General features: G+C 48.8%; 6 protein-coding genes across 6 annotated transcripts; 2 read left to right on the top strand and 4 right to left on the bottom strand.

Moving 5' to 3' along the window:
* Positions 1-8,185: 8,185 nt before the first annotated feature.
* Positions 8,186-9,019, top strand: N7473_004391 (uncharacterized protein; the record flags this gene model as incomplete). Its single annotated transcript, XM_057150331.1, has 1 exon — positions 8,186-9,019. The coding sequence occupies one exon, from the start codon at positions 8,186-8,188 to the stop codon at positions 9,017-9,019; it is 834 nt and encodes a 277-aa protein (XP_057010441.1).
* A 1,234-nt stretch (positions 9,020-10,253) lies between these two features.
* N7473_004390 (uncharacterized protein) lies at positions 10,254-10,928 on the top strand (the record flags this gene model as incomplete). The annotated part of the gene is made up of 1 exon (XM_057150330.1): positions 10,254-10,928. One exon carries the CDS (start codon positions 10,254-10,256, stop codon positions 10,926-10,928), a length of 675 nt encoding a protein of 224 aa, XP_057010440.1.
* Positions 10,929-12,329: 1,401 nt separating this feature from the next.
* Positions 12,330-14,688, bottom strand: N7473_004389 (uncharacterized protein; the record flags this gene model as incomplete). The annotated part of the gene is made up of 4 exons (XM_057150329.1): positions 12,330-13,407; positions 13,475-14,124; positions 14,185-14,296; positions 14,345-14,688. 4 exons carry the CDS (start codon positions 14,686-14,688, stop codon positions 12,330-12,332), a joined length of 2,184 nt encoding a protein of 727 aa, XP_057010439.1.
* Positions 14,689-18,765: 4,077 nt separating this feature from the next.
* N7473_004388 (uncharacterized protein) lies at positions 18,766-19,257 on the bottom strand (the record flags this gene model as incomplete). Its single annotated transcript, XM_057150328.1, has 1 exon — positions 18,766-19,257. One exon carries the CDS (start codon positions 19,255-19,257, stop codon positions 18,766-18,768), a length of 492 nt encoding a protein of 163 aa, XP_057010438.1.
* An 875-nt stretch (positions 19,258-20,132) lies between these two features.
* N7473_004387 (uncharacterized protein) lies at positions 20,133-21,212 on the bottom strand (the record flags this gene model as incomplete). Its single annotated transcript, XM_057150327.1, has 1 exon — positions 20,133-21,212. The coding sequence occupies one exon, from the start codon at positions 21,210-21,212 to the stop codon at positions 20,133-20,135; it is 1,080 nt and encodes a 359-aa protein (XP_057010437.1).
* An 823-nt stretch (positions 21,213-22,035) lies between these two features.
* On the bottom strand, positions 22,036-23,052 carry N7473_004386 (uncharacterized protein; the record flags this gene model as incomplete). Its single annotated transcript, XM_057150326.1, has 2 exons — positions 22,036-22,753; positions 23,039-23,052. The coding sequence occupies 2 exons, from the start codon at positions 23,050-23,052 to the stop codon at positions 22,036-22,038; spliced, it is 732 nt and encodes a 243-aa protein (XP_057010436.1).
* Positions 23,053-27,745: the final 4,693 nt, after the last annotated feature.

The following is a 27,745-nucleotide window of genomic DNA, read 5'->3' as shown; positions in this document are numbered from 1 at the left end:
GCTCGCCTAGCTCTAGATACAGCACGGACCCGCGGTTCATCTAGTAGTCACCGAACTCGCCGCGGAACATGCCCTTGAATATACCGTGTATCCAACCGTAGTTAAGGATCTTTTGGCGGAAGGTCGGCGAGGTTAAGACTAGGTTAGCGACTTGTTTAGTCTTGGAGCCTATAAGCCGTTGGTAGATCGAGCTACTGGCGTTAGGGCCGGCGCGGAACTAGTCGATACTCGGCTCGACTTCTGCCTGGAATCGGCGGACCACGTCCCTATCCAGGAACCCTTGCACTTGTATAACGCCGTCTTGTTTGAGGAGGCGGACGGCTTCGTCCGGCGAGGTTGTTAAGTCAATTGTCTGCTAAGTGTATTGGTGGATATCGGAGGAATTGGTCATGGTGTTTTTTTTTTTTTGTTTCTGGTTTTGCGGAGACTATAGTAAGAAGAAGAGAGACGCTTTGGTTTAAATGTCAACCCGGATAGTAGAACGGAAGTTGAGCCTTCTGTTTCTTTTTTAGTTTGATCTGTTCTCTACACACCTAATCTACTTTCGTGTCCAGAATCAGAGTGATATCTACTTAGCTTCTCCCGCTCCCGCCCCTAGCCCTATACTCCGGCTGAACTCACTGCTATTTAACGGTCTAATCCTGAATGCTAAAGTATATAAGCTATCTTCTGCAGTCGGACCTATCTAACGTGTCTAGGAAATGCAGATTTTGGACGTGGCTATTCTATCAGCCAGCCTCCTCTATAGATCTGCGACCGGGAATTTCCGGCAGTGCAGTAATCTAGAAGGAGAAAAAGAAAGAGTTTATAATATCCTAACACAATTCTAACCGAGAATTGAAAGAGAATTAGATGTGAAAGGGGTACGTCTGCTGATATATCTATACTGTTCTAAGTAGATCTCTGTGACTTTTTTTACTAGGAACGCTCTAGAAGAGAACGATCCTACAAGGCAAAACTGGAAGGTCCTACTCTAAGACTAGATCGTTGTTTTTCCGCAGCCAAAAGCCTATCATCAATAAGGTTCACAGTAGGGGTAATCGCAGTAGTTTATGTAGCCGGGGATACAACCCTTGCGGCACCTACAGTGAGCCCCCTACCAATAGTTATTTAAGGCGGATATCTACTAGCCGAAATAACCCTAACACTTTTGTTTGATAAAGCACGAATAACGACATAGAAACGACTCCGGCTTAGGTAGGAGGACTGTTCAACCTCCGTAACCTGGGAGGCTACTGGACAACCAGTGACGCAAGTGTGCGGCGTAAGTTTATCTACCGGTGCGGGAATCTCTACTATATCAACACTACCGGGTAGGAGACACTGCAGGAGATGGGAGTGTCGGTGATTATCGACTTCACTAGCGCCGGTGAATCCAGGATATTCTCGGGCGCCGCTACAGAGCCCGAGGTCCTAGACTAGGTGTAAGTGATTCGTATCCTGTTCAGTGACGGGCTGCTGTGTCTTAACAGAGAGACCGAGAAATATAAGAGCTACCGTGATACAGGTAATCTCGTCTGTTCTCTCTTCCTCTACCTTGCTCGTGTATAGATACGAAAAAAATCCGTGATCTGACTGTCTTCCTTCTAGGCGATTACGGAATAGTACCTTAAGACCCTGCAAACCAAGCCCGGCGTTATTCGATAAGTGCTGCTCTGTATTCTTGCCTATCAGCAGTCGACGATCCTAATCCACTGCGTGCTCGGAAAGGACCGTACAGGGATTATCAGTACGCTCTTGCTGTCCCTCGCCGGCGTGCCGGATCATATTGTTGCCACCGAGTATAGTTATAGTAGGCCGTGTTTGGAGTATTTACGGCCAAGAATTATCTAGTTAGCGCTAGCAACCGACCCCGATGTAAGGGATGTTGCGGGGCTAGCGACGTTTTCAATTCAGTGTAAGTAAGATGCTCCCTTATAAAGAGGAAGCTTGCGGGATAGAAAACTGACCGGCCTTAAGCGGGGAGATCATAGGATCGACATTGGATTTGGTTAAAGAGCACTTCGGGGGTGTCTATAAATATATCAGGGACTATTGCTATCTGTCGGCTGAGACTATTAATAAGATCAAGGCGGCGCTTCTAACGCATCCCGAGCGCTGAATATCCGACTCTAGAAGGTGGTATTAGCTATCGGGGAGTTTTATAAATCGTTTGAGTCTGATTAAAGAGCTTCTAGCGTATCCAATAAATAGAAAAGGGGGGGAAAAGATCCAACATAACTTATACCAATCGTTGAATTGCTCACTACGACACCCTCGAGTCTTAATAATTTCGGTGACTTCCGCCTAATAAGCTTCAGTTCGGCGGAAAACCTAAGACTATTCGTATTAGATTAGATCTAGAGGTAATTAATGAATCAATCAATCTATCCTGGGATAACCAGTGGTTGCTCTGGGTACTTTACCTAGAGTTCTAGGACTAATATAGCACCCAGGAGGGGTGGTATATGTTCGTAGAGACAGACTTTAGTACTCCTAGGAAGCTAACCCGCGATCCTGAGAGGTTATAAAGAGGACACGCCTATATATAACCTTCACGTTCACCTTTACCCTATAACTAATCAGCCCTATCTAGCAGAACAGTAGCTTTGTACCTAAAATATAAAATCTTTTGCAGTATTTAAGGTAAGGAGATTAAGTTTAAAATATACAACGGCTATTTTCTGCTTGAGTACTGAGTTCACGAAGCTAAACAACCAATAGTTTTCTCAGTTTACCTAACGCTATATCCGATGCGGTTCTGACTGGCTCAACTAGATCAACTAGAGTCAGTTCTATTGTTGTCGACGTGGATAACAAGCAAAAGCCAGAGGAAGATAACTCGGAAGCCGATACAGTTCGTATAAGTACTCCAGATTACGAAAGATAGGCCAGCGAAAATTGTCGCACTAAATCACAGAATTTGTTCCTTGCGGAATCTACTCCGGCTTCAATATTTCTGAAGTACCGCAGCTGCCAGCAATTTGACTATACTCAAATTGCTCAATCAGGTTCTCCTATAGCGGGAGAAGAGTCAAACGAGACAGGAGATTTCAAGAAGGGTACGTGAACGATTTCTAGGTTATCACTAAGAGGGATCCTTACCAACACAATGTTATTCTAAGTACGCAGAAGATTTAGATTTGAAATTGACTTCAGATATATTATGTACTGTACGGCGTATGTCTAAGCTGGCCGCTTTTCACCGAGTCTATCTGTCAATATGACCAAATCGGCTATAGAGGCCAACATGAAATCCTCGCATTCAAACATCCCAGCTAAGCGCAAAATACGGTGTGAGTAACGTGCCAATGTTCGGAAACGACGATCAATGCGTCTAAAGCTGAAAGAGAGAATAGGGTGACGGGAATGGCAGATTCAATCCTCAAACTAATTATCTGTGTGTTGCAACGGATGACTTCATTTTGTTCTTGGGAATACTGTTGTTACATCAGCAAATCCCGGCTCCCGGCAGAGGGGTATTTTTCCGAAAAAAAATGACAGATTTGTGGCGCCTGTTTAAAGTATATGTGTGCGTGTGTGTGTCTGGATACGTTCATTTTCAGCGTTCGTACCGGGTCACCATATTATCTCACTTATTGTCTCTCGGCTAGACTTTCATGACCTGGGCTCACTGGGCATATCATGTCGAGATCTCTATTGCAGACTGCAGCCCCACATCCTCAAGTGGAACATTCAGCGCCAGAACTGTAGTCTCCTGCACCTCGCAGCCAGAGACAACGACTATGCTCGGGCGGAGCTCATGCTCCTTCATGGCGCCGATGCCAACACATTATTATATGGGAAGACTCCTTTAATGAGAGCTATTCAATATGGGGCGTCAGATGTTCTTGAACTCTTGCTCAGTCATAAGAAGATTGATCTTCGCATGCAAAATCGGGAGAAAGAAAGTGCCTTGACATACGCCATGAAATACAGACGCTGTGGAGACAGAAAGGTGATCCAGCCCGAGAGGCACATTACAGTTCGCGACGAACGCGATCAAGGACTGCTTCCCGTGGCCACTTCCAAAACTCAGAGCGGATGTCTGCGGAGGCTATGGATTATATGCAACAATCTGAGAGCGAAAGTCGGCCGAGGTTATTAGTCAAAGTGCATAGTACGGCGAGGCCAGATTTGAACGTTGGATCAACTTGATTGTGAGGGCATTAGGAGGTCAATAAACCGTGAACGCCAACGTTGAAAGTTACAAATAATACGCTGATAGACACGCCACACACTGTATAATGAAGATTTTCACAATGTATTTAACACACTCATAAGAGTCAGGTTACCATCTAGCAACAAATCGACCGCCATGAGTTCTCCCAAAAGGCCTTTGTCCTCTCCCACATCGCAGCCCAAAAGACAACGCGTTAAAGCAAATGCGGATGATGAAATGCAGGAGGAATCAAGTGATCGGGCTTCTGGAAAAGGCGCTTCGGTTAGCGAAAACTAGGTCTAAGAGCCACGCAAGCATAGAATTAATAATGCTGATCAGAGTGACTACAGGGTCCCACAACCTCAGCAAGTCTGTCTACAGAGTTTGAATATATTCTGAATCATCACATCTCCCTCGCGGCTCCCACCGTCAGCCTTCTCGACTAGTATCTCCGCTTATGGAATTGTTATATTGTGGATTCTGCACTGAAGATACGGCTCGAAGAAGAGCAGGATCAGCTTCAGCGGTCAATTGTATAGCTGACCGCTGAATGCGATATATTGCTCCAGTGTTGCAATGAGCAGGCCCTAGAGCTAATCAGCCGCCGGAAAGCTGCGGCTGCCCTCAATGATAGGATCGTCGAGGCTTTGAAGGCAAGCGAGAAACGGGGTCGTAGGATGATCGAGTTGAACTAGTCTTGGAAACATGATGCAATGGGATACCAGCCGAGCTAGGGGTCTCATTTCTGTTAAACATATACGTAGTATGTTCGCTATCTTTGTTTCATGATGCTGTCTACTGTGTTGTTAGCAGCATCACCATGCCTGGTTTTGTGCGCAAGGTCTCACCTACCAAGTCGAGGCCAACAAAATTGAGCTCTACCTGTCCCTTTAATTACATCTGAATTCCAGCATTTATAACCCTGGAACGGCAGTCAGGGTAGTATTTCATTAGCTCGGAGGAGATTTGCCGCGATTTGGGTCATTGCGAGAACTATGATACTTTGTACCCTGCAGTATGGCTGACCACACTCGGCTTCATCTCGGGGAGGCTATGCGGATAAAACCCAATCTCGTTGTCGTCTTCTTGACCACAACAATAATGACGGCTCATTTGTTCTGCGCTTTTCGACTAAGCACAAGTTGATTCCTTGCATAGAGGAGAAGCAAGAAAGCTGAAAAGCCCTTGAAACATGGCCATCTCATCAAATTTCCACAAACGCCTCCTACCATCTAACAGTAATTGGACTACCGCCATCGGCTTGCTAGCACTTCTTTATTTACTAGGCTTTGACTCGAGGACATCAGAACAACGATTCCATTCCTTGAGTATTTCCGTCAAATGGAGTCGAGATGACTCCAGCGCCTGATCCAAGAAATGCAATCGAGCGAGCTGGTCATCATGGCTTGACTGCATTCTGTTCTTCTCGTTCATCAGCCTTTGCTGGGTCTCCCTCAGGCCGTCATTTGCTTTGGTCAATTTCTTCCCCTCCATATGCTTTGCCATGCATGACTCCCACAGGCGCCGATACAGTCCGACGACTCTTGCGGCTTGGAACGCAAGCTTTGGGTCCTCACGTTCGAGCCGCGCGAGAGCCTCCATGGCTAGTGCAAATAGCTAGTCCTTCAAGGACGGTCTCTCTGTATCTTCGGCCCGCTGGCCACGAGTCAGCTAGTCCTTATACTTGCTTGTGTTGGTCTTACTCACGATTGCCGGGCCGGATGGTGGATCGACGTCAATCTGCGGGTGCTGTTCCATATGGATAATAGGTTCGTCGGCTGGATGATAGCCACTTGTGGGCTGAATCTCAGGCAGCTCTTCGGCAGGATCGATACTGGAGGTGTCCATGCTGGATCTTGTGTATCCTGTCTGACCGAGGATGATGCTTGCAATGCGTCCCGATGTTGCAGAATTTATATAGCTAGGATATACATTCCAATGAACCAAGATTAACAACTCAAAAACGGTGATTACGGTTTGCCAACGTTGAATCAACGGACCAGAGCCCAGTGAAACTATCTTCCCTCTTAGACCATACAGCTACTATACGGCTGCTTGAAACAATTTTGTTCCCGGTTCAAGGCTCTTAGAAAGCGGACCGGCTTGAAATATCTACACGGTATAGCGTTCTCTCATCTGACGCCTTCCTAGCTACATTCGGCACCTTATCTGGCTGGCTTGCCTTCAGATATATCACCCAACCTGCTCAGAGCCTCTGTGTTTGTTTATGTGCAGGCTTATCAATCTTCCCATCTGCTAAATGCACCTACAACTTGGCGACACATCATCGTCGATGGATCGTGGTGGAAATAACGATAATGGTACGTTATTACGGTCTAGTCTGTACATTGCGGTTGGTTCAAGCAAATCACTAAACAACCTACGCAGACTGGGACCTTTCCTGCTGCCCGGAAGGTTCCTGCTGTCAATGGCCTGGCTTCCAAGCCGATCATAGACAATTTCCAGTGAACTGGAATTATGTTCAAAACGCTTCATGGTCCGATATGGAATCTTCTTCTTATGCGCCTGTCCGGCAAGATCAAGTTCATGGTATGGACTGGTTTCAATACGGGTCTGACCCCGAGTCTGAGGTCGAGGTCATCGCGAGGAATCCCACTGTCGAACCATACAGTATAACCAAGTCGATGATAAGTAAAAACACGCCTGCCGAAACACCCAATGGCGGTGGGAGGAAGACGTCCTGGCCAGACTTTGAGGAGTTCACACGCCTCGTCTGCGGCGACCGTGAGCACTCCAGCCACTCCCGCAGGAGCATACCACGGCCGTTCCCCCGGCGATAATTCAAATGCACCGTTGCAAGGTGCAGTAGTCGCTTTCGATATCTCAAAGGCCTACAGCGTCATCTGGCCAGCCACCTGGATGAAAGGCCGTATGCCTGATGGGTTCCAGAGTGCCAGCGCCGCTTCGTGCGTGGCGACAACCTCAAAGCCCATTCTGCAACGCATGGTAGACAGGGAGGCCGCAATCGCTACGTGGCTACTCTGGATCGGACTAGCTCAGCCTACGATCCTTGTTTTCGTGGACGGCTGACGTCCGATGGGTGGCCGGTCATGGGGGAAATGCAGGCTCGTCCGATATGTAAATTAGAACTGGCTTGAAGGGCGCGGTGATCACCAAACAGAGTGAGAGAAAAGGCGGAAAAGCTGTGCAGATGACGCGCTCCATCCGCGACGCGTACAGTACCTCTCTCCTGGGCGAACTTTGTTCACGCCGACATGGTAAATCTTTTATTGCAATGGCAGGGATGAAAGCGATAGACCGAATTTCGGACAGCGTTTGGAAAGTTCAATGCGCGGAGGATTCGAACGCCTGACCTCGATGACGCAACTAGCGAATCACCACTAGACCAAAACGCAAGCCACAATAATTCCTTCGTATTTCTTGGTCAAACACGGTTGTTCATAATTGGAACAGGAACTCCCTGAGTTTTCCCGGCTTCAGATGTGTGGTGACACTTTTCGGCTCTCGATCCATAATAAAAAGTTGCTCCAAAAAGCAAAATTCAATACACAAGATAGCTTTGCTAAATATTATTCTACTTGCGATCGCTCCACGTGCTGGCGCTCATTTTAAACCAGAGATTGATCGAGATATATCTTGCCCGTCCGGCGCAGAAAAAGTCCCGTCGTCTGGCTAGGAAAAACGACTTGCAGCACACCACCAGTGACATGCAAATCAGGCAATTACCAAAAAAACAATGACTTATTAAGTTACCATGAGAAAAAAAAAAAAAAAATTAATAGATACCTCGGTCTTGGTAAATTCTCCATCGTGCCTTAATGGTGGGAGGAAGTGCGACCGCATTTCGATACCTACGCCTTCGCATGGGCAGATTCGTGACTCGCGATGCGTACAGGAAGTCCGTTCCCTGCGAGTGGTCGATTATCTGGTGTGGTAGCGGAGGCAAGCATGATGCGGGCATAATGTGTATTGAATATTGAATATTAGTGATACAGTATTAGCTCTTATAAGGATGAAATCGTCGACCTTTTTAACCGGCAGGAAACTAATGAGGCTATCCGCATGGAACTCGCCCGGCGCTATTCGATCAATATCTCCTACCGTACCCTTTCCCGTCGCCTACAGGATTGGGGGCTTCGCCGATTACCTACTACCACTGCCGTTGATAACCAGGCCCTTTGCGACCGTATTCGATTCCTTGTGTGTGATAATCTCTCCGATAAAGAGATCCTGCCAATCCTCCACCATGAGGGTTTCAAAATCGCCCCTATCACGCTGAAACGACTGCGACAGCAGCTTGGTCTTCGTCTACGTACTGACGATCCTGAGGCCCGCGCTCTACAAGCCCAGCAGATTAGGGAGGTGGTTCAGCAGGAGATTTATGACGGGAAAATTGAAGGATTTGGGAGAGGCCTTCTGCATACCTATCTCCGCCAAAAAGGCTATGTTTTTCCTTGCAATCGGGTCTTCTCCATCTACCGCGATGAGCGCCCTGATGCTCTTCGCCGCCGAACGCTTGATCTACAGCGGCAGCGCCAAGCATATCGTTCACCTGGTCCAAATCATGTCTGGCACATGGATGGCTACATGAAGCTATCAGGATACGGTATCGAGATATATGCTGCGATCGACGGATTCTCACGCTATATCCTTTGGATATACGTCGGCATTTCTACGCGAACAGCTATCAGTGTGTACAGACAATATGTTGACGCGGTATCGACCTTTGGATACATACCCCGAATCCTTCGCACTGATCTTGGCGGCGAAACTATACACCTTGGAGACGCCCACTGGGCACTAAGGCGTGTGCACGAACCTGATCTTCCTCATGAAGACTGTTATTCGTATGGCAACAGTACTGAGAATACTCGAATTGAGGCCTGGTGGGCATAGCTTTCGCGATCGAGTGTGTTTATCTGGCGGGTATGTTATATCTTCCTCTTCTATTATCCTTCTATTGTATCCTGTTATGTTATGTCTACTAATATTACTAGAATTACTTTATGGGCCTTCGGGATGAGCACCTTTTTTCGATAACAAGCCTTCCTGATCAGATCGCCCTTCTTGCAGTATTCATGCCTACTATACGCTCCTGCGCTGATGCATACGTTAAGACATGGAACCGCCACAAGATTCGCAAGCAGCCAAAGCGCCCATGGGTTGTTGATGGGAAGCCAATCTTTAACTACCAGCATTCAGCTAGGCTGGATTTAAAACAGGCGGCTGATCCTACGCTTCTACAAGTGCTTCGGGAAGACGTGGCAGGTTGGGATGCAGACGAGTATCTTCCGTATGAAACACTTATATGGTGTATACAACAGCTTCAGCAGATAGGCTTCAACCCATTAGACCCCCCGCCACGCGACGATTTAACCCAGCCATACAAATCGGTGTATATTGAGCTTCGTCAGCGAGCGATTTTACATATGCGGTCAGGCAATCCACCAATCCTTCAAATATGCGAGCGGCCAACTCAAGAGAATTGGGAAAATCAGCAGGAAGTAGCCTAATGCGAATGGCTTCATGGGAGTGTCGTATCAGCCTAATGCGAGTGGCTTCATAGGAGTGTCGTATTATGCAGTGTGATAGGATTTCAGTCTATGCAGTAAGCAATATTAGTTGATAAGAATACAAGGATTCGACTTTAGTCACACCGCATTTTCTAACGATTAGTATAGTAATATACACTATAGGCTGTTAGGCACTAAGTGATTATAAAAAGCCCTCTAAAGCCTAGTCTATTTAATAATTTCCTACGCACATCTTCTATTATTATGCCTTCTTCATACCCTCGACGCCAAGTTAATATCATTGATTTAACTGGAGATTCATCTTCCTCACCATCTCCTCCTCCTCCAGCTTCTAATATACTATCGCGTGCACAGTATACCCAACTCTCTTCGCAGGCCCAGCCGCAGGAGATAAAGGATTACTTCCGGCGTGCACCGCATCAGCAGGCGATTATAGAGGAAAAGCAGCCGAGTCATGAGCAGAAGCATCCTTATCCTGCTCTCTCTAGTGTAGCTGGCAAGACGGCGATCAGCTAAGGCTTGCTACTTTAATCAAGAAGGGGCAGCCTATCCTTCTTTCATGTAATAATGCAAGCCGCCAGGATAGCAAGGATATTATGAAGCGCTTTCCAGGTAAAGACAATGAGTACTCGATCAATGTGATTATTGTACGCACTGAGCAAGAGACTACTATTACTCCGAAGCGCCAGCCGCTACGCCAGCCGCGGCGTGCGAAGAAGAGCCACCAAGTTGGTATCCAGATCAAGAGAGAAGAGCAGGGAGAGCAGGGAGAGCAGGGAGAGCAGGTTGAAGAAGACGATGACCTTGACCTGGATAATAATCTCCCAGACCCTTCAGTGCTTTTCAACTTTCGACCCCTTCCTCGTCTTCCTTCTCGTGGAGTATCCGATCTGCTGGCTGGGATAAGCCAGCAGATCCGCCAGGAAGACGAACAGCAGATTCACCAAATTATTCGCCAGGAGGGTGAACAGCAGATTCACCAAATTATTCACCAGGAAACCGAGCAGGAGACCGAGCAGGATATCGAGGAGACCGAGGGGAATAAGGAGAGCGAGCAGGGGGTCGAAGAGACTATGCCAGAGACTGAGCAAGAGGTTAGCCAGGAGGTTAGTCTACTATCAAAACCTCGCCGTCGCCGCCGTGAAATATCAACAAGCTCGTTGGTATCGCCCCCAAGGACTCGAAAGCGTTATCAATTGAAACCTCAGGATCATGAGCGCATGCAGGCGTCTGGGCCAACTCCGCAGACCTGGTCGCGATCGCAGGATTGAGGGGTAGGGTTCGGGGGATGTCGCAGTGGTGGTTCGTTTACTATCAGATTGGCAGTATCAGATTGTATTTTGATCTAAGGGCTCTCATTGGCCAGTTAATTGAATCGTTTTGGAATGATTTCTAGCAGTAATCGCACTCACCTGGTGTAATGTGGGAGGGTGTACGATTTGTGTGGAAATCAGAATTGCCGAAGGCCCGAAATCGATATTCTGCTGGTAGAAAATCTGCTTATTAATTTTTGTGGCCGAGTGATCCCTATTTCCCGCCGTACTACGCTCCTAGAGCGACGCGGACGTGCAGGCTATATATATTGTTAGTGCCAGTTTCTGATTCACACATAATCACTCAGGTTCCCAGGAGCTCAAAGTATTTTTCTACCCTGAAATGTTACAAAGTTAAGCGGTGATGCTGTAGGCGGCATAATATATCTAGGGTCAGGTTAATGGCACTACATGAACGTTACTCGCACTAGATACTAAACCTTTTTGGGTTAGTACCCGCCTTGGCAACTTTTCACCACCAAAAAGGCACATCGGTCTACCAAGGCTTCTGTCTAGATATTTCTATGAATAATAAGCCCTTTTTTGCGGTCGCTCTTAGGGTCAGTACTTACTTCGAGCACGTCACTATATATTTACCTATTATTTGATAATTATTATAGCTATTTATTATAAGAACCAGAGGAATATGACTACACATAAAGACAGCGATATTTCTGTAGGTCTTAAATGTACCTTTCAGTGGTGGGGCGGACGTTAACCGAAAAGGGCCTAGTTTGTAGTGCGAGTAACGTTCATGTAGTGCCATTAACCTCACCCTATATCTATTTGAGTCCTCCTCCCTTCTCATTAAGCATTATATCCATCTCTCTCCGTTCATCAAAAATGGGTCTAAAGTCATAGATCACACTCTGGTACAGTACTGCTATGAGCTTTCCCCTGGATTTTGTCTTGAGATGCGTCGACTAATACCACTTTCGTCTTTCCCTTACAATAACTGAAGCAACAAGTATTAACAATCCCAATGCGCAAGCCGCAAAAGCGGCACAGTGTTGCGTCCCTGCTCTTTTAGAAAATACCAAGGCAGCCGAATGCATACACGCGGCCATAAATAAGCTTTGTCATCGACTATCCTCCATAGAAGAGATATTGAGGATATTTGCATCGACTTTTGACCAACCAGGCACTTGCAAGCTCAGTCTTGAACAGCAGCGCCATACTCCTGTGCGTGCTCAAGCTTGGAAAGGGACTCGTATCGGGACTCGAACTTAGCCCTGCCATCGGCGCGAAGCGAAGCGACCACATACTAGCAGATGAGAGGTTTCCTCTCTCTGTTAATAACGTAATCCACCACACCTCGGTATCAGATGTCCTGTAGGTACAATAAGTCTAGGATAATCATCATAGATTGAGCCCAGGTTCAACTTCCAATCCAAGCTTAGAGGCGTGGCGCGAGAGAAGATCCATGTAGATAAGCCAAGCTCGCTGCGAGGAGGTATCTTTGGCTGACATTTTGTTCAGCCACCGAGTAGCCTTCTTGACCTTCTCTGCGATGTTGTCTGCATCGGCTATGACGGGCCGGATTCGCGTGAATAGCGCGATTAAAAGGATCGTGCTGGATTGCATGATGTGGTGAAGAATACACCACCATGGGGATATCTCGTATAACCATACCGTGTCTACCTCATTAGGTAGAAGATCGAGAATCTGTCCTGCAACTTGAACACACAAAGCAGCCATGGTATCGCACACAGCGCCGGGAAAGGTCGCAATGGGTAGGTTGGCAAGGTGGCGAAGACAGGGCTGTGAAATAATTAGCTTGGTGGTGTAGAAGCGAAAGGCTAGACTGGCACGCTCCCAAGCAAAAGGCCGCGATGTATCGAGTTCGAGGAAGTGGAATTCCGCCGGAAGACGAGAAAGCCATCTGTCGGCCTTGCTATTAAGGGTAGAAATCTTGATTTCAGTTTCTAACCATGATCGTCTCTTCGCTCGAGGCGCGTACAGAGTTTCCACGGCCTCGCGGGTGAGTAACGCTAAGTCCACGGCGTACAAAAAGTAGAGCGAACCATTTGGGGCAAGAGTCTGAGCTTTCCGCTCGACCTGCTTTCTTTTGATGTCCAACTGTGCGGAACGTGTGTGACTGACGAGGCTCTCCCTGGCTGCAATCGCGGGCTCCGTGGAAAGCAGGGAAGACATCAACACATTCCGGGCTTCTTGATCCGTGATAAGCTGCATGATCTGCTCATTGCTGAATTCCTCCTCGGTATACGGCAACGGGAGAGGCGTGGAGCAGAAGGACTCAACGGTGCTGGGCGGTCGGCCGGTCATCACGCATAGCACGGTATCCAACATAAACAGCGCCCACCACACCCGATATCTTATCTCCTTGGAAAGGTGATCAATGATAGAGCTCTCGCTACGGAGGTTGAGCCCCATAGTCACGGCTGATCGGATCGCAATACCAAGAATTCTCCATGACCTAGACACAAAGATTCCCATCGGTCAGCCACCAGCTCACGCAAAAATAAATAAGCAGAAAACCAGACCTATTAACCTGTCCGACGGACAGAAGATAGAAGGCTGTTAAGCCCTCGACTTGGACCTGCTGTAGGTCCGGGTGTGAAAGCAACGCTACATTGTCGATGCCGAGGCGCCACGCCCGCGTGAAGTATACCAAATGGCTATCCACCTCCGAGTGGGGCAAATGGCCCATCAGCAGCAAACGTCTCGCTGTAATAGCAAATATCAAATTCAACACCGCCAACCATCGTTTGCCAGGCCGGACGTTGGGATTCAAGTAGAAGGAGTTACATTGACCAAGAAATGTGGTCATGCCAATGATTGGGAAGGCAGGATGCACCGAATGAAAGTAGCCGTTGATGAGTTGACTAGCGACGTTTTGAGGAGGGCGGGTCGAAAGGTCTATGTCGTCGAGGACAGAGATTTCTAGCTCGTCTTGGAAGTAGTTGACCGACGAGATAGAAGGGCGATCGAAAGAGGTTGGGGCCGGTGTCGTGGTGTCTTGGTCCAGGTCCAGTTTAAGTCTGTACAACCAGGCCACCTCCGAGTGCTCGCCCACAAACCCCATGGCCTGGAGTTTCTCATCTCTGTTAAAATCTTCTTCAGTGTAGTCGATAGCCCCGAGGGTGAAGGGCGTGCCCGCGGGATCAGGGTGGGGCGTGAAAGGATCTGAAAACTGGACAAGATGAGATGGTGAGTAGGCAATAATAGAGGGGCGATGATGACTGGAACACACCTCCTTAAGAGCCTGGTCAACATGGCGGGCCGACAGATTGTCTAGTCTGGGATAGAGGTCTTGCAAGAGAGTTTTGTAGGTTTCCAACTGTGCAGTAAGATCGCTGAGCTGCCTAAGGAGTCGTTAAATGTGAGCTGTTGCTCCATCAGAAGCCACCCACTTGGCCATCTTCTCCCTCTTCCGATCGCTATACGAACACCGGACGCCAGCATCCTTGCAACGAAGGCAGACAGGACGGTGTCCGCTACATTTAGCCTTTTGCTCTTGGCAGTTCTCGCAGGCCCGACTGACTCGACCGCTGCTCGCCCAGCTAATGGGCTGCAGGTTTCGAGCGATCGGGACTTTAGTATTCGGCTGGTCGCCGGTGGCCAAGTCGTCATGGCTAGGGAGGGGGATCTCAGGGAAGTGGAATTCAGTAGGCTGCGTGTAGGAGGGGACACTCGAGTCGTAGTTGAACAGCGCCGATTCGTTTTCAGCTTGGTCCGATGGGTATTCGCGATTCATCTTGCGAGGCGTGAAGGGGAAAGATGCGCAAGAAACACGAGCCGAAAACCGCAGAATATGATTGATAAAAAGCTGTCTCTGTAATAAAATAAAATAAAAATACAGAGAAGAAAAAATCCTGGACCTTTGAGCCGGGTGGGTTCTTGGATCGAGACTGGCGCACTGCGGTATGCTAGACGCGAGAGCCGCGCTGACGAATGAGGCTTCGCAAACTTCCCTTGCATCACATTGACCGTCATCGCATAGGTCACTAATGCATGATCAAGTTTTCTTTTGAATGTGACGAGCAAAATGGCAAGTCTGATGTAGTTATTAGCATAGAGTAGACCGGGAGATAGTCATGATCCAAGAGCACGGAACTGGAAGAAGTGAGTGTGAGGCTATGACGCAAGTTCTACTCCGTAGTGAGCCTGGACCCCCGCATGAAAACCCAACCCGTGGGCTGGGCTGGGTCTTAGTCAGCAGACCCATACCCCGTAACTTAACTAACGTAATTCCCGCCCGACCTGGTCACCCGCCCGTCCTGGTCACCCCATCCAAAATCGCGTCTTCCTACCAACCCTTCTAATTCAACCACCTACCATGACGCCAATTCGCCCTGAATCCCGGCAGAAAGCCGCAAGTCAAGAGGGCAAGATCTTATTAGCCCTTTCTGATTTAAAAGAGGGCCGTGTCAAATCTATTCGCGCCGCAGCAAGGCTATATGCAATACCTTACTCTACCCTACACGTACGCGCCAATGGCCAGGTTTCACGCGTTGATTCTCGCCCTACAGGCCATAAATTGACCCAATTAGAAGAGGATTCGCTTACTGAATGGATACTCTCGATGGATTCGCGTGGTGCATCCCCTAGGCCGGCTACCGTGGGGATTATGGCTAATATCCTACTGGCCGCGCGCGGTGGCTACCCTCCGCCTACCGTGGGCAAGAATTGGCCCTCATCCTTCATTAGCCGCCGTCCTGAGCTTCGATCTCGCTTCTCACGGAGATACGATTACCAAAGAGCCCTAAATGAAGATCCTAAATCGATTCGGCAGTGGTTTACGACCGTACAAAGCGTTATTGACGAAAACGGTATACAATCAGAGGATATCTATAACTTTGATGAAACGGGCTTCGCAATGGGTCTTATATCTTCGCAGAAGGTAGTTACCCGTGCGGAATACTACGGTCGGAGATCTCTTCTTCAGCCAGGAAATCGCGAATGGGTTACCGCGATCGAAGCAATCTGCGCAGATGGCTATTCACTACCGCCATGTGTAGTCTTCAAAGGCAAAGTGGCTATTGCAGGATGGTTTAACGAAAACCTACCGAAAGACTGGCGAATCGAGGTCTCAAAGAATGGCTGGACTACTGATGAGATTGGCCTACGCTGGCTAGAAAAGCACTTTATCCCACACACGAATTCGCGCGTACGAGGTCGGTTTCGGCTATTAATTCTTGACGGTCATGGTAGCCACCTTACGCCCCAATTCGACCGAATCTATGCAGAAAACGATATTATACCACTTTGTATGCCTGCACATTCATCGCATCTACTACAGCCACTAGATGTTAGGTGTTTTGCTGTGGTTAAGCGCGCGTACGGTCGGTTCGTTAGCGATCTTGCGCGTAGAGGATATAACCATATCGACAAGCATGATTTCTTAGTGGATTACCAGCACGCGCGGCTAGAAGCCTTCCAATCAACCAATCCCACTATCAAAAATAGCTTCGCAGCTAGTGGTCTAGTACCATTAGATGCCGAGAGAGTGCTTAACAAGCTTAATATCTCTCTACGAACACCGACACCACCAAGCAGCCGTCCAAGCAGCAGATCTAGCCAATTCACACCAAAAACGCCTAGAACCGTCACTCAGCTATTCAAACAAGCTTCAATGCTAAAAGATCTACTAAAGCGACGGTCAAATAGCCCTCCAAGCCCATCGAAAACCATCTTAGATCAACTTATCAAGGGCCACTATCTTTCGCTTCACAACACTGCATTACTCGCAGAGGATAACGAGAATCTACGCATGGCGAATGAGAAGATGATCAAAAAGCGCAATCGGTCAACTAAGAGGATACCCTGCGCAGAGGGTTTAACCATTAAAGAGGCTATACAGCTAGCTGAGCAGCTAGACCAGCCAGAGGAAGATGATGGGGTAGATTCGCATGCAGAGGTTGAATTGCCTAGTCAGCCAATTATGCCAGCAAAGAGGGCACCACCTAGGTGTAGTGGGTGCAGGGAGATTAGTCACAGGATTAATGTATGTAAAAATCGATATATTTAGTTAAATTAATTGGCGTTGGTTGAGATAATCGATTTTGAATTGTTCTACTTGGGGAAAGTGACCAGGTCGGGCGGGTGACCAGGTCGGGCGGGAATTACGTTAACTAATTAATGGGAATAGGAGTAGTAGTAGTGTGTATTTAACGGCCGTGGCTCGTGACGAGCACGATATCCACTATCCCCGATCGGGGCAAAGGCCGCCAGGGGGTGAGTCCTGGGCGTCTCCAACTATTGCTAGTTCTATGTACAATTAAGAGACTTTGGCGCATTCACATAGCTGCCTCGGTCAACAGGAGGGTCTGCAATAGCAGGTTATATAGCAATGCCAGCTGCATGGATCCGTCTCCGCACCATGATCCGCCAATCCTCCATCTCTCTGCTTTCTATCTTTCCTTCTACGTTTATTCAGCTTTTTTTTCTTGTTGTTGTTTTCAGGCATTCTCAAGCAGGGGCCGACTTGGACAGATGTCGTCAAAGAGTCGGGTTTCTGCTAGCCAGGCAGCCAGTTTGGCTGCGCCTTTTGGGGTTCCCAGGAGGAAGGGAATCGTCTCTGAGGGAGGTCCTGAGGGTCGGGGTAGGCGTCTCTTAGCTACTCGGTAGAAGAAGAAGTGAACTAGAGACTTCCTGGCTCCACACCGGCAATATATATGTGCGTCTTCATGATTGAACCGCTCATAGTAGTCTGCAAAGTCACCGTGCCCTGTGCGAGCTGCTAGGATCCGCGCGAGAACATGGCGTGGGAGGCGCAGCTCATCCGGGCACCTGGGGGAGGAGGTGATCCAAAGATCCTGGTATGACTTCGGAGCCGCGGCCTGCCAGTGCCTTTGCAGGCCCGAGGTTACAGCAGCCTTGGTTCGACGCTTAAGCGCGGCAAAAGAGTAAATAGGGGAAACAGGGGGTTCTGAGGCAGCTCCCCTTTTTGCAGCTTAGTCGGCTTCTTCATTCCCAGGGACTTTTGTATATCCGGGGACCCAGCAGATACGTACAGAGCCCTCCTTTGTATAGGAGAACCTCTCTCGCTCGGGCCAGGTCGAGGCTAGGGTTCGGAAGGTCTCAAAAACTTCTTTGGATAACCCCGTAAAGGGTGAGAGCAGGCGGGTAGCTACTTCCAGGTTGTCCAGGCAGACCCAGAGGTCAGTGGCAAAGCGTGCGGTGTACGACTGTATGGCTGCTTTGATACTAGCAAGAGCTGCTTCAGCTTCGGCATCGAAAACTTCTTTGTTTGGACCGAGGGAGAAGGATAATAGGTGACAGAGTCTTCCTGTCTGGTATAAAGCAAACCCAGCACCTACTATACCATCAGGCAGTTTCGACCCGTCTGTGAATACTTTTATATCGTTGCTTGTGAGGGAGGAGTAAAAGGATTAAAAGTCGGCAGCTGCCTGCTTCTTTAATCGTCCGCTAGGTGCCTTTATTCGTAGCTGGGCGTCCGCCCGTGACTCCTTTAGGAGCCAGGGGGTATATTGCAACGGCTTTATCTGCTCTGATTCCGGCAGGGCTAGTATTCGGCGCGCAAACCGGCTAGATTTCCAGCTAGATTGCACTATTTTGCTGCCCTCCTGCGTAGGGGGTGGTGAGGATCTAGGCGACGAAGACGGATAGTAGCGGCTGCGGCTATATAATCAAGCTCCACTTCAGCTGGCAGAAGCCCTGACTCGCGATACAGAGCAGGTAAGGGAGTGGTACAGTAGACAGGGAGAATTGCCCTAGCCCCCGTTTGTATAACTTTGGCTATCTTGTCCAGATGTCCCTGGACTTGGTTTGAGATAGAGCCTGCCCGGGGGCAGTGGCGCGAGCGACCTAGCTACCAGGTTTCCGCTCCAAAGTAGGCTTTTCGGAGTACACAGGCTGTCACAGCCTGCCGTATAAGGTAGGGCTTGATCCCGCGTATAGTGTTCCTAAGGCCGCGGAGGGCATTTGCAACTATCAAGGCCTTCGAGGTTGTCTCACCGACATAATACTTAAAGCTGAGTTTCTTGTCGAAGAGGACTCCTAACCAACGCAGGTAAGGGCGGTTTGTATTCTCAGAGACTGTGATCGGGCCTGCCGTGACGTCTAGTGTGCAGCTAGGATCCTGGTTATCCTGACGGCGCGAGAAGTGGATCAGTTCATATTTGTCAGGCGCGAAGGTGATTCCTTCCGTAGTACCCCAGTCGAGGGCTTCCTGCAGGGAGGTTGACAGGCTTCGGCAGTTAGCCTCTAAGGATAGAGAAATTGCTAGGATAGCTGCATCGTCTGCGTATCCAAACCTGGCCTTTGCACTTCCGAGCCGGAATAGAGGGGCTAGATAAAGCATGAACAGGATAGGGGACACTGGCGAACCTTATGGTAGGCCACAGAGTACCTCTGTTATTGGTCCTATTTCGCCGTCAATGCGGATCTGTACTACTCGCCCTGTAATGAAGGAGGCCACCCAGCGAACTAGCTTATCAGGCCAGCCTTGTGATCGAAGTCTGTGGACTAGTCTCCCCGGGAGGACTCTATCGAAGGCTCCCTTCACATCGAAGGTAAGGAGTGAGGCTGTTTTCTTTTGGTTGAGAGCTTGTTCCACATTGTGGAGCAGACATATAGTCAGATTAATTGCTGAACGCAGGGGCAGGGCCCCGAACTGTTGACTAGCGAGGACTTTATAGTGGATAGCAATCTATACTATGTTTCGGGCGATTAGTCTCTCGAGGCCTTTACCGAGTACTGACAGGAGGGCAATTGGCCTATATAACCTGGGGCTCGACTAGTCGGACTTGTTTGGCTTTTGGATTATAGCCAGCACTGCATATCAGAAGCATTTCGGGTGGTAGCCGAACCGAAGGCAACCCTAGTAGAGCGCAAGTATCCTGTCTTTAATCAAGGGCTATGCCACCTTGAATATATAGGTGGGTAGCTCGTCTGCGCCAGGGGTCGTATTCCCTGCTAGCAGGATTGATTTCTCCACTTAGGCTATGGTTATCTCGGGGAGTGGCAGGGAGCGAGATGGGACCGTTGAGGTATCCAGCGGGATGTCTCCTGCTTCAGCCGTGTTTTGAAGTAAGTTCTAGGATAGGATATCTCGTTTCTCTTGCAAGGCTACCGCTAGGGGGCTGTCAGGCCTTAAGGGGTCCTTTAGTAGGGGACTGCGGTAGGAGCCGGTTGATTTATGCCATTTGGCCATATCAAAGACTTCCTTGCCCTTAGTTACCGCGTTGATCTTGTCACGCTAGTATTGTACTTGGGCGGTCGAGTTATTCGCCGGAAGTCCTTCTGTGTGCAGAGTCCGGCCCGGTAGTCTTGTAGTGCCTTCTTGTACCCAGTGTTCCACCAACGTTGCCCTCCTCCTCGGGGCATTGACTTGTTTGCAGAGGCTGTGTATGCGCTATGAATAGCTGCGGTGATTTCATTTGCAAGGCAGTCTAATTCCTCTTTACTCTCTGCCGAGCTCCTGACATTCGCTAAGTTGGCAGCGAGAAGTGTAGGGAAGCGGGTGTGGTCTAGTGTGTCAAACCTTAGTCTTTGCGGGGTCTCCACAGATCCGTGTTCCCAAGGCATATCCGTGAGAAGTGGGCGATAATCAGAGGTAGCGTCTAGGTGGTGTGCAACCCTAGTACTGGCTCCTAGGAGGCTCGGGGAGCTTGAGACAAAGGCAAGGTCCAGCACGTTGCCTCTATTATGTGTGGGGATGTCAGCCTCAGATGTAAACCGTAGTCCACGCTCGTCGAGCCATTCTGTAAATGCACCCGCAAAGGCGGTAGGAGGGCGATGGAGAGACGGCTGCCATTTGGTGTGTAGTAGGTTGAAGTCTCCAGCAAGCAGGGTAGGCATTGTGAAGTAGGACTCGGGCAAGCAAGTGAGAGCTCTCGCTGCTTCTCCTCCCCGGATTGCAGCGACTGGAGCATTGTATATGTTGAATATCAGGGCAGATTGCCCTAAGCATGAGGAGATCTGGAGTGGGAGAAGGTCGGAGAGGATCTCCTGGCTTATTGTGTCGGGACGGAGCTGGGAGGCTCGGATACCACTATTCCGGCAGACATAGGTAAGGACTCGAGGGATCCCACTTACCTCCCAGGAATCGGTTGGGGAGAAGCACTCGTAGGACGGGTGTCTCTTCGTGATCTTTCGAGCGAGGTCTTTGTAGATGTAGGGCTCCTGTAAAAGGATAATGTCGATATAGTTGGAGTGTGCCTGGGCGAGGGCAATCGCGTGGGCTTCTGGGTTCCGGCCAACATTCAGCTGGAGTATAGAGACGCGTTCTTTCCTTGGGCGTTTTCGGTGATTCATAGTTGTTCGTGCATTAGGACGTCGAAGCTGTTTTGTGGCTTAGGACTTGCGAAGCGGACTGCCCTGTTCGTGACTGGTAGGGAGTCTAGGGGCTCCTGAGGCGGCGGGGTAGCCGTGCGGAAGGGGAATGGTGAAGGATGGCTGTTCGTGACCGTGTCTTGGTCCTAGGCGGGTTCCGGGACTTGCATGCAGCACTGTCTCTCTACGCGTGCCTTAGCAAGCTCTAGGGAGTAAGTCTTGCGGATCTCAGCTTGTTGGGCCTTTGTGCATCGAGTACCGATCTTGCTAGGCCGGAGGAGGCATTGTTCGTCGTCAGCCGGGTGGGGTCCGTGGCAGTGTAGGCACCTTGGAGGGCAGGTATAGGGAGATTGGGTACTGCATCTGTTGCTATAGCCCTCCTCAGTGTGCTATGTGGAGCCACAAAGTCGGCACCTAGGCTGGCGAGCGCAGGATCTAGCGTTATACCACTTCCAGCAGCGGTTGCACTGTACAACCTTTGTCTTTCTAACCAGCGGCTGAGCGTTGGTGATCATGCCAAATAAGGAGAGACGTACGGGGAGGTTGGCCTTGCTACCCTCCTAGAAATTAATAAACCAGCTGGATGAGATAGTGTTCGTGTTAGCGGCACTCATGGCAGTCTCTGTGATAGAAACTAGGTTAAGGCCAGTCATCTCGGTGATTTCCGCGGACAAGATTTCAGGGTTTACGGGGATCATGGAGTATTGGCTACCAGTAAGTCGGCCAACCTTCCTGGGTATATTGGTTACTCGATAGGAGATCCAACGGGAGCTCCGCTCAATGTGGCAGTCTTTGAAGAAGGCGGCTATGGCTTCCTTCTGGGCAGAAGAGCGAATCCAGTCTTGATAGATTGGACGCCTTTGAGAAGCTTTCCATTGGTGTCTAGATGGGATCGTAGGCTAGTATATATCGCGAATGCATCCATGCTTTTGGCAAGATGGTTCTCCGGGAGGCGTACAAAGAGACGGTTATCGGGAGATGGCAGCTTTGCAGCAAGCTTATCAGTCTTCGTAGTACCGTTGGTTTGCCTTGCCGCAGCATTCTTAGCCGGGGGACTTTGGGTAACAGACGCGTATGTGGACTGGGCAAGACCGGAAGGGGGACGGGAGGGGGGAGGTGACGGGGGAAGGGGAGCAGGGGCAAGGGCAGGGGCAGGGGTAGTGGGGGAATTGGTCAAGGGCACGCCGCTGATGTAGGCATTGAAGTGTTGTTGGGCTACGTTAGCCAGGTCATTGCTGAGGGCAGCTAGCGCTTCGAGCTGGCCAGGGGTGAGGCCAGTATTCTGACGCCGGTGGTTGTCAAGGAAGGTTGCTATAGGGCTGAAGATTTTCTGGCCTTCTAGAGCTCTAGCAGTAGCAGCGGTGGTTATCTCCTGTAGTGTGGCCTGTAGAGGGCCAACAGGTTGGTTATCACGCCTTGCCATGAGGTTGGCGCGTCGAGACGCGTCGAGGCGCGTGATAGGTGCCGGGTAGGTGTCTGACGGCGAGCCGGGGGGGAGCGGTCCCTTCTGCTGGGCGGGACGCCTGGAATGAGGGCTTAGACTGAAGATTTGACAGAATTCGGGCCTTCCTGAGTGAGAAGGCTTGAGAATGAAGTGAGTATTGAAGTCTCTTTCATAATTTTGGGGGCAACAAGCCAGGATAATCATGTGACTAACGCAAGATAGATCGGTGTCAAGAAAGCGCGAGCGTTGTCGGCAAACCGGTGATAAACAATCGTACTATGCCACAAATTTTATATTTCAACCTCAGAAGTCATCTTTCGGCCGAGGAAGTGACATTTCGGCGCCTAGCTTGCTTGTGCCTTACACCAATGACGACATGTATTTTTTATATATGGATTAGCTGATTGGCGCCCACGGGCCTGAAGATCACCCGTTCGTGGGGCCTGGCCCACACTAGGTCGGTCGCGCGACGCTAAAGCGGCGCTCACCCTAAACTCACCCGGGAGGCAACCACCCGGCTATTGACCGATAATCTTTTCCCTTCTTGCTATTCAAAATATCATATCCCCATGACCATCTGTTGACTTTGGCGTGGCTGACATAGCGCGCTATCAGAAAAAGCACGTTGGTTACTCCGCTCTTAGCCACTAGTTCAGAAAGGCGAATCGCAATCAAGTATCGGACGACCACGTCGTATCCCTTGTAAGTTTCCTGCTATCGGATGTCAGCAACTAGGTCTACCGTAAGTCTACTCGCCTGTTAGGCGCAAGTTTTGAACGGATAAACAAAATTACGTGACTGCTTACTACTCCGCTCGTATACCTCGCCCCTAGTTGAAGTTTGCGTTTATATAGGTACTCCCTACATCGCAACAATTAGCCTTCGCGACAGGCACTGGAAGCCTAGAGACAGTGACATTCTTAATTTCATAATCCCACGTACTGAACGCGGTCCAAGGTGGACTTGCTATGAATTGGGAGCGATAGCTTTAAGCCACTCTCCTCGAATATTTGATCTATAGTCTAGTTTTCTAATGTCTGGATGGGAGGATGGGAATTAGACTTGCTTTCGTACTCCGAAAGATGTCCGAGAGTTTGATTCGCCCGATTGACGATGACTTACCGTCTAATAGCCTGGATACCAACGCCCGGCTGGCAAGGAATATCTTGCACCTGACAGATTTCCGCCCATGGTACTATATTACTATAGCGCTAGCTATGGACGCTTTTCTACTTATCGCTTTTTAGAATGATTCCACCCGGAGATAATTATGATTAAGTGGCACGAACCGCACAGCTTGGCTGCTTGCACAGTACCTATTGACTGACTGTGCGCTTTAAGACACTGATCAATCAAAAACCTCGGAGAATCATGAAGCGTCCAAACGCTATATTCGAGGAGGTTGGGACTGATAAGCTAATTTTGCGGGGTTAGCGGATCCGTTGGCTATTTGGTAGAGACTGGTCGCAAAGGGTTGGACGGTCTAGAACCTATATAGGGATGCCCGACTGCCGTGGTTGGGCGACTCTAGAGGAATGTTTGAGCAATTTCGGCGCTCTCGGCCAATAGATCTCGTAGTGCTAAGGCGTATTAAAGACTTGTTTCCAGACATTTAGAAGGCCTCTTGTAGCCTTTATGGCTGTGTGCCTATGCGGTTTCAAGCCACTGTGAAACCATCCGCAAACCCGACGCTTTCGCTTCCGAGTTTCTGCCGGTCTCAATATCATATATGCGATAGATTGTTAGGCAAGGCCGGATCTGTATAAACGCCGCCGCCTCTTAATACTCGAAACCTATTAGCTTTCTCAGTTCTAACCGCTTAACTAATATAGCCAAGCTTCAATGTCCTCTTACAATGTTATTTACCTTGTCTTCGTAAATTACCATTTCTACAGATTTCGCGACTATGGGCTGGTTATTATTACTATGACTACATTACTAGGTTTTGAACGCGCTATGTAAGCCACAACTGTAAGCCACAGCACCAACGTTAATATTTGCCACCCCTCTTTCAATTTAACTGGTTAAAAACTGGAACTTGCATATAAGCCGTCAAACTGTCTCCTTCTCTAAAGGGCTTTGGACCGTTTTGGACAAAATCAATCCTCGAAAAGATCAATTCTGGGAATTGGCGGCTTTTAAAATGCCACTTGGCCATAGCCAACTGTTGCTTTCAAAAAATGATTTGACTACGATAATAAGCGAGTGGTGTATGGATATTCCGCTCCCAAAATGCATTGGATCTGACATTTACACGTTCTTAGACTCTAACCAGAGTGAATTATGTTTTCAAATCGACTACAATAATGTGGCTCGCTATATCGAAACCGTTCTGTTGTCCGACGACAAGCATATATCAGAACTCAAATCGGGTTTTGCCTCAGAACATCATATACAGTATACGTCCGCCAGTCTATTCACGAAGCTCGTGGGTGAGAATGGAGACAATCAAGATCTGGAATGCATTGTCGTCACCGCACGGCTCATCATCAGTGGTCTATTTCCTCCACTGGAACTGTGCCACTCCATCTTGAAAATATTCATTTCATATAGCGGAGCTAAACTTACAGATCACATTTTATCTACTACCGCGGAGGCCGCGATAGGTTTCGGGGAGAACCTAGCGAGGCTTAGTATTATTTGCGAGCAAGGTTCTAACCGTTCACAAGTTGCACCATGATAGGAGGGGATTCCATACGCTGCGCTTAAAAATTTCAATTTGTCGATAAGAGATAACTCAGATTATATAGGGTCACTTGATCTGGAAGTTTTCGCCGTTCAGAATTGTCAAAGCTTTGACAGGGTGCGTGATAACGTTCAAGGCACCCCCGGTTTGGACTGACATTATGATACCGCTGTATACACCGACTTTTGTTCTTCATAATTGATACTTCCCACTCAAATCAATCAATATTTCCAGCTCACCAATATTTGGCTATCTACGCATTCATATTCCGCCCCAATCGCCATCGTGGAAACCCTATTGATCAAGCTTGTTATTCCGATCAGGATTTGGTAAGTAGAAGGCGGGGGAACATTCAGGGTCCCAACAGCACTTCGGAACTACCAGTATTTAAATACCTCACTTCAGTAACGGATTACTGTAAAGACTGGATTCGACGGACCTAGTCTCAACGGTGATGGATCTTGATCGTTTCCGTGGAGAGCACTTGGAATTTGACCAAACTGTGAACGCCAACGTTATGGAGGCCACCGTTGCACTGGTGAGAGTATGTATATTATATCAGGAACAGATCCGCTGCCTATTTAAAGCACTCATGAGAGTCAGGTTACATCCAGCAACACGAACACCATGAGCTCTCCGAAACGTTCTTTGTCTTCTCCTACTTTCCAGTCCTAAAAAAACAACACGTACTACGGAAGGCTGACGGTGAGATGCCGGAGCAAATTCACGATCTAGCCCCTGAGAAAATCATTTCGGCGGGTGGCAACCAGGTTAAATAGCCTTCCCCTCTATTGTATGACAGTGCTGATTCAAGATGATTCAGGCTCCCGCTACTTTATCAAGCCTCACCACGGAGTTTAAATACATATTGCGTCATCGCAACTCCCTCGCAGCCCCCATCATCGGCTTTCTTGACTTGTATTTCTGCCTGTGGAAATGGTATGTCGTCGATTCCGCATTAAAGATACGACTTGAGGAAGGGCAATGTCTTCTCCAGATGTCAATTGAATGGCTGACCACCGAATGTGATGCCCTGCGTTAGTGCTGCAACGACCAGGCTCTGGAGCTGTTTGGCCGCAGGCAAGCCGTGGCTGTGGCTGCCTTAAATGATGGGATTGTCGAGGTTTTGAAGGCGAGCGAGAAACGCGCCTACGGGGCGATTGAGTGAATTAGTGTCTCCATGGTACGATAAGAAACGAAAACAAGAAGAGCTGGATATTTGTTTCTGTGTCCATACGTGTGTGGATCTCATCCTCTGTGAAACATCGCTCGCGTTTGCTATGGCCAATGTCACTTGTTTCTGGCTTCTGTCCGAGTATCTCACCAAGTCAATATGTAGGCTACGAAATATTCCTCCCAGGTCTTAATCGGCTTCTGTTCCATTCCTACTTTCAAATTCCTTTAGTCTCCAATAAAATCTTATTCAATATTGCCTAAGATTGGTTTTTTCCATTTCAACTCAACCCATAAAGGGAGACCTGTCTTCGGAATTGTGAAATTGCGAATCTTTTCCCACTACCGCTGTCTAGGGTCAGGCACTTCCCCCTGAGACACTTTGCTGCTGACGAAATCTTAATCACATTTTAATGCAATTGAATTGAGCCATCGGCAATTTCTTCAACAACAATAGCTGAGGCTTCTATACATCCTTACCGATACAGTCGGTTCGTTCGATGGTTATATCATCTACGCTGACCCCTCGCAATGAAGCGATACTGATACTGCAGAGCTGACAGTGTCTCTAGAACGGCGTTATCATGAAAAGGTAAAACCTTCAAAATGGAAGAGTCTGTTATAGTCTTATCATCATCTTGAGTTTCTCAAGATATCCCCTATGAGACAATGAGTGTTCCACTGCCGCCGTGCTCCTTTCACTCCCCATTAATGTTCACTGTGCTCTGAGCTATGACCCCTTCGGAGTACCGGTCCCAATCCTTAAGATATCAGACAGTCGAAGCCGAGATGACTCCAGTGCCTGGTCAAAGAATTGCAACCGAGCAATTTGATCGTCGTGACGCGACTGCATTTTGTTCCTCTCATCGGTCAAATGTCGGTGAGTCTCTCGTAGACTGTGATTCACGTTGGCCAACTTGCTTCCCTCTATATGCTTTGCCATGCATGACTCCCACAGGCGCCGATACAGTCCGATGAGACTTGTGACTTGGAACGCAAGCTTCGGGTCCTCACGTTCGAGCCGCGCGAGAGCTTCCATCGCAGGCTCAAATGGCTGATCCATCAAGGCAGGTCTCTGTGGATCTTCCGGCTGTCCAATGGTTGTCAGCTCAATCATCACAATGGTCGTGATTTCCATACTCACAGCAGACGGGTCAGAGGGTGCATCGACCGCAACCTGCGGGCTATCTTGATTCTCGGGGGCAGGTTTGC

Source organism: Penicillium subrubescens (genome assembly GCF_028828155.1).
Source record: "Penicillium subrubescens strain IBT 31985 chromosome Unknown utg000003l_segment0_segment0, whole genome shotgun sequence".
Taxonomy (NCBI): Eukaryota; Fungi; Ascomycota; class Eurotiomycetes; order Eurotiales; family Aspergillaceae; genus Penicillium; species Penicillium subrubescens.
The sequence above is the reverse complement of the archived record's forward strand: the minus strand, read 5'-3'. Positions and strand labels throughout refer to the sequence as shown.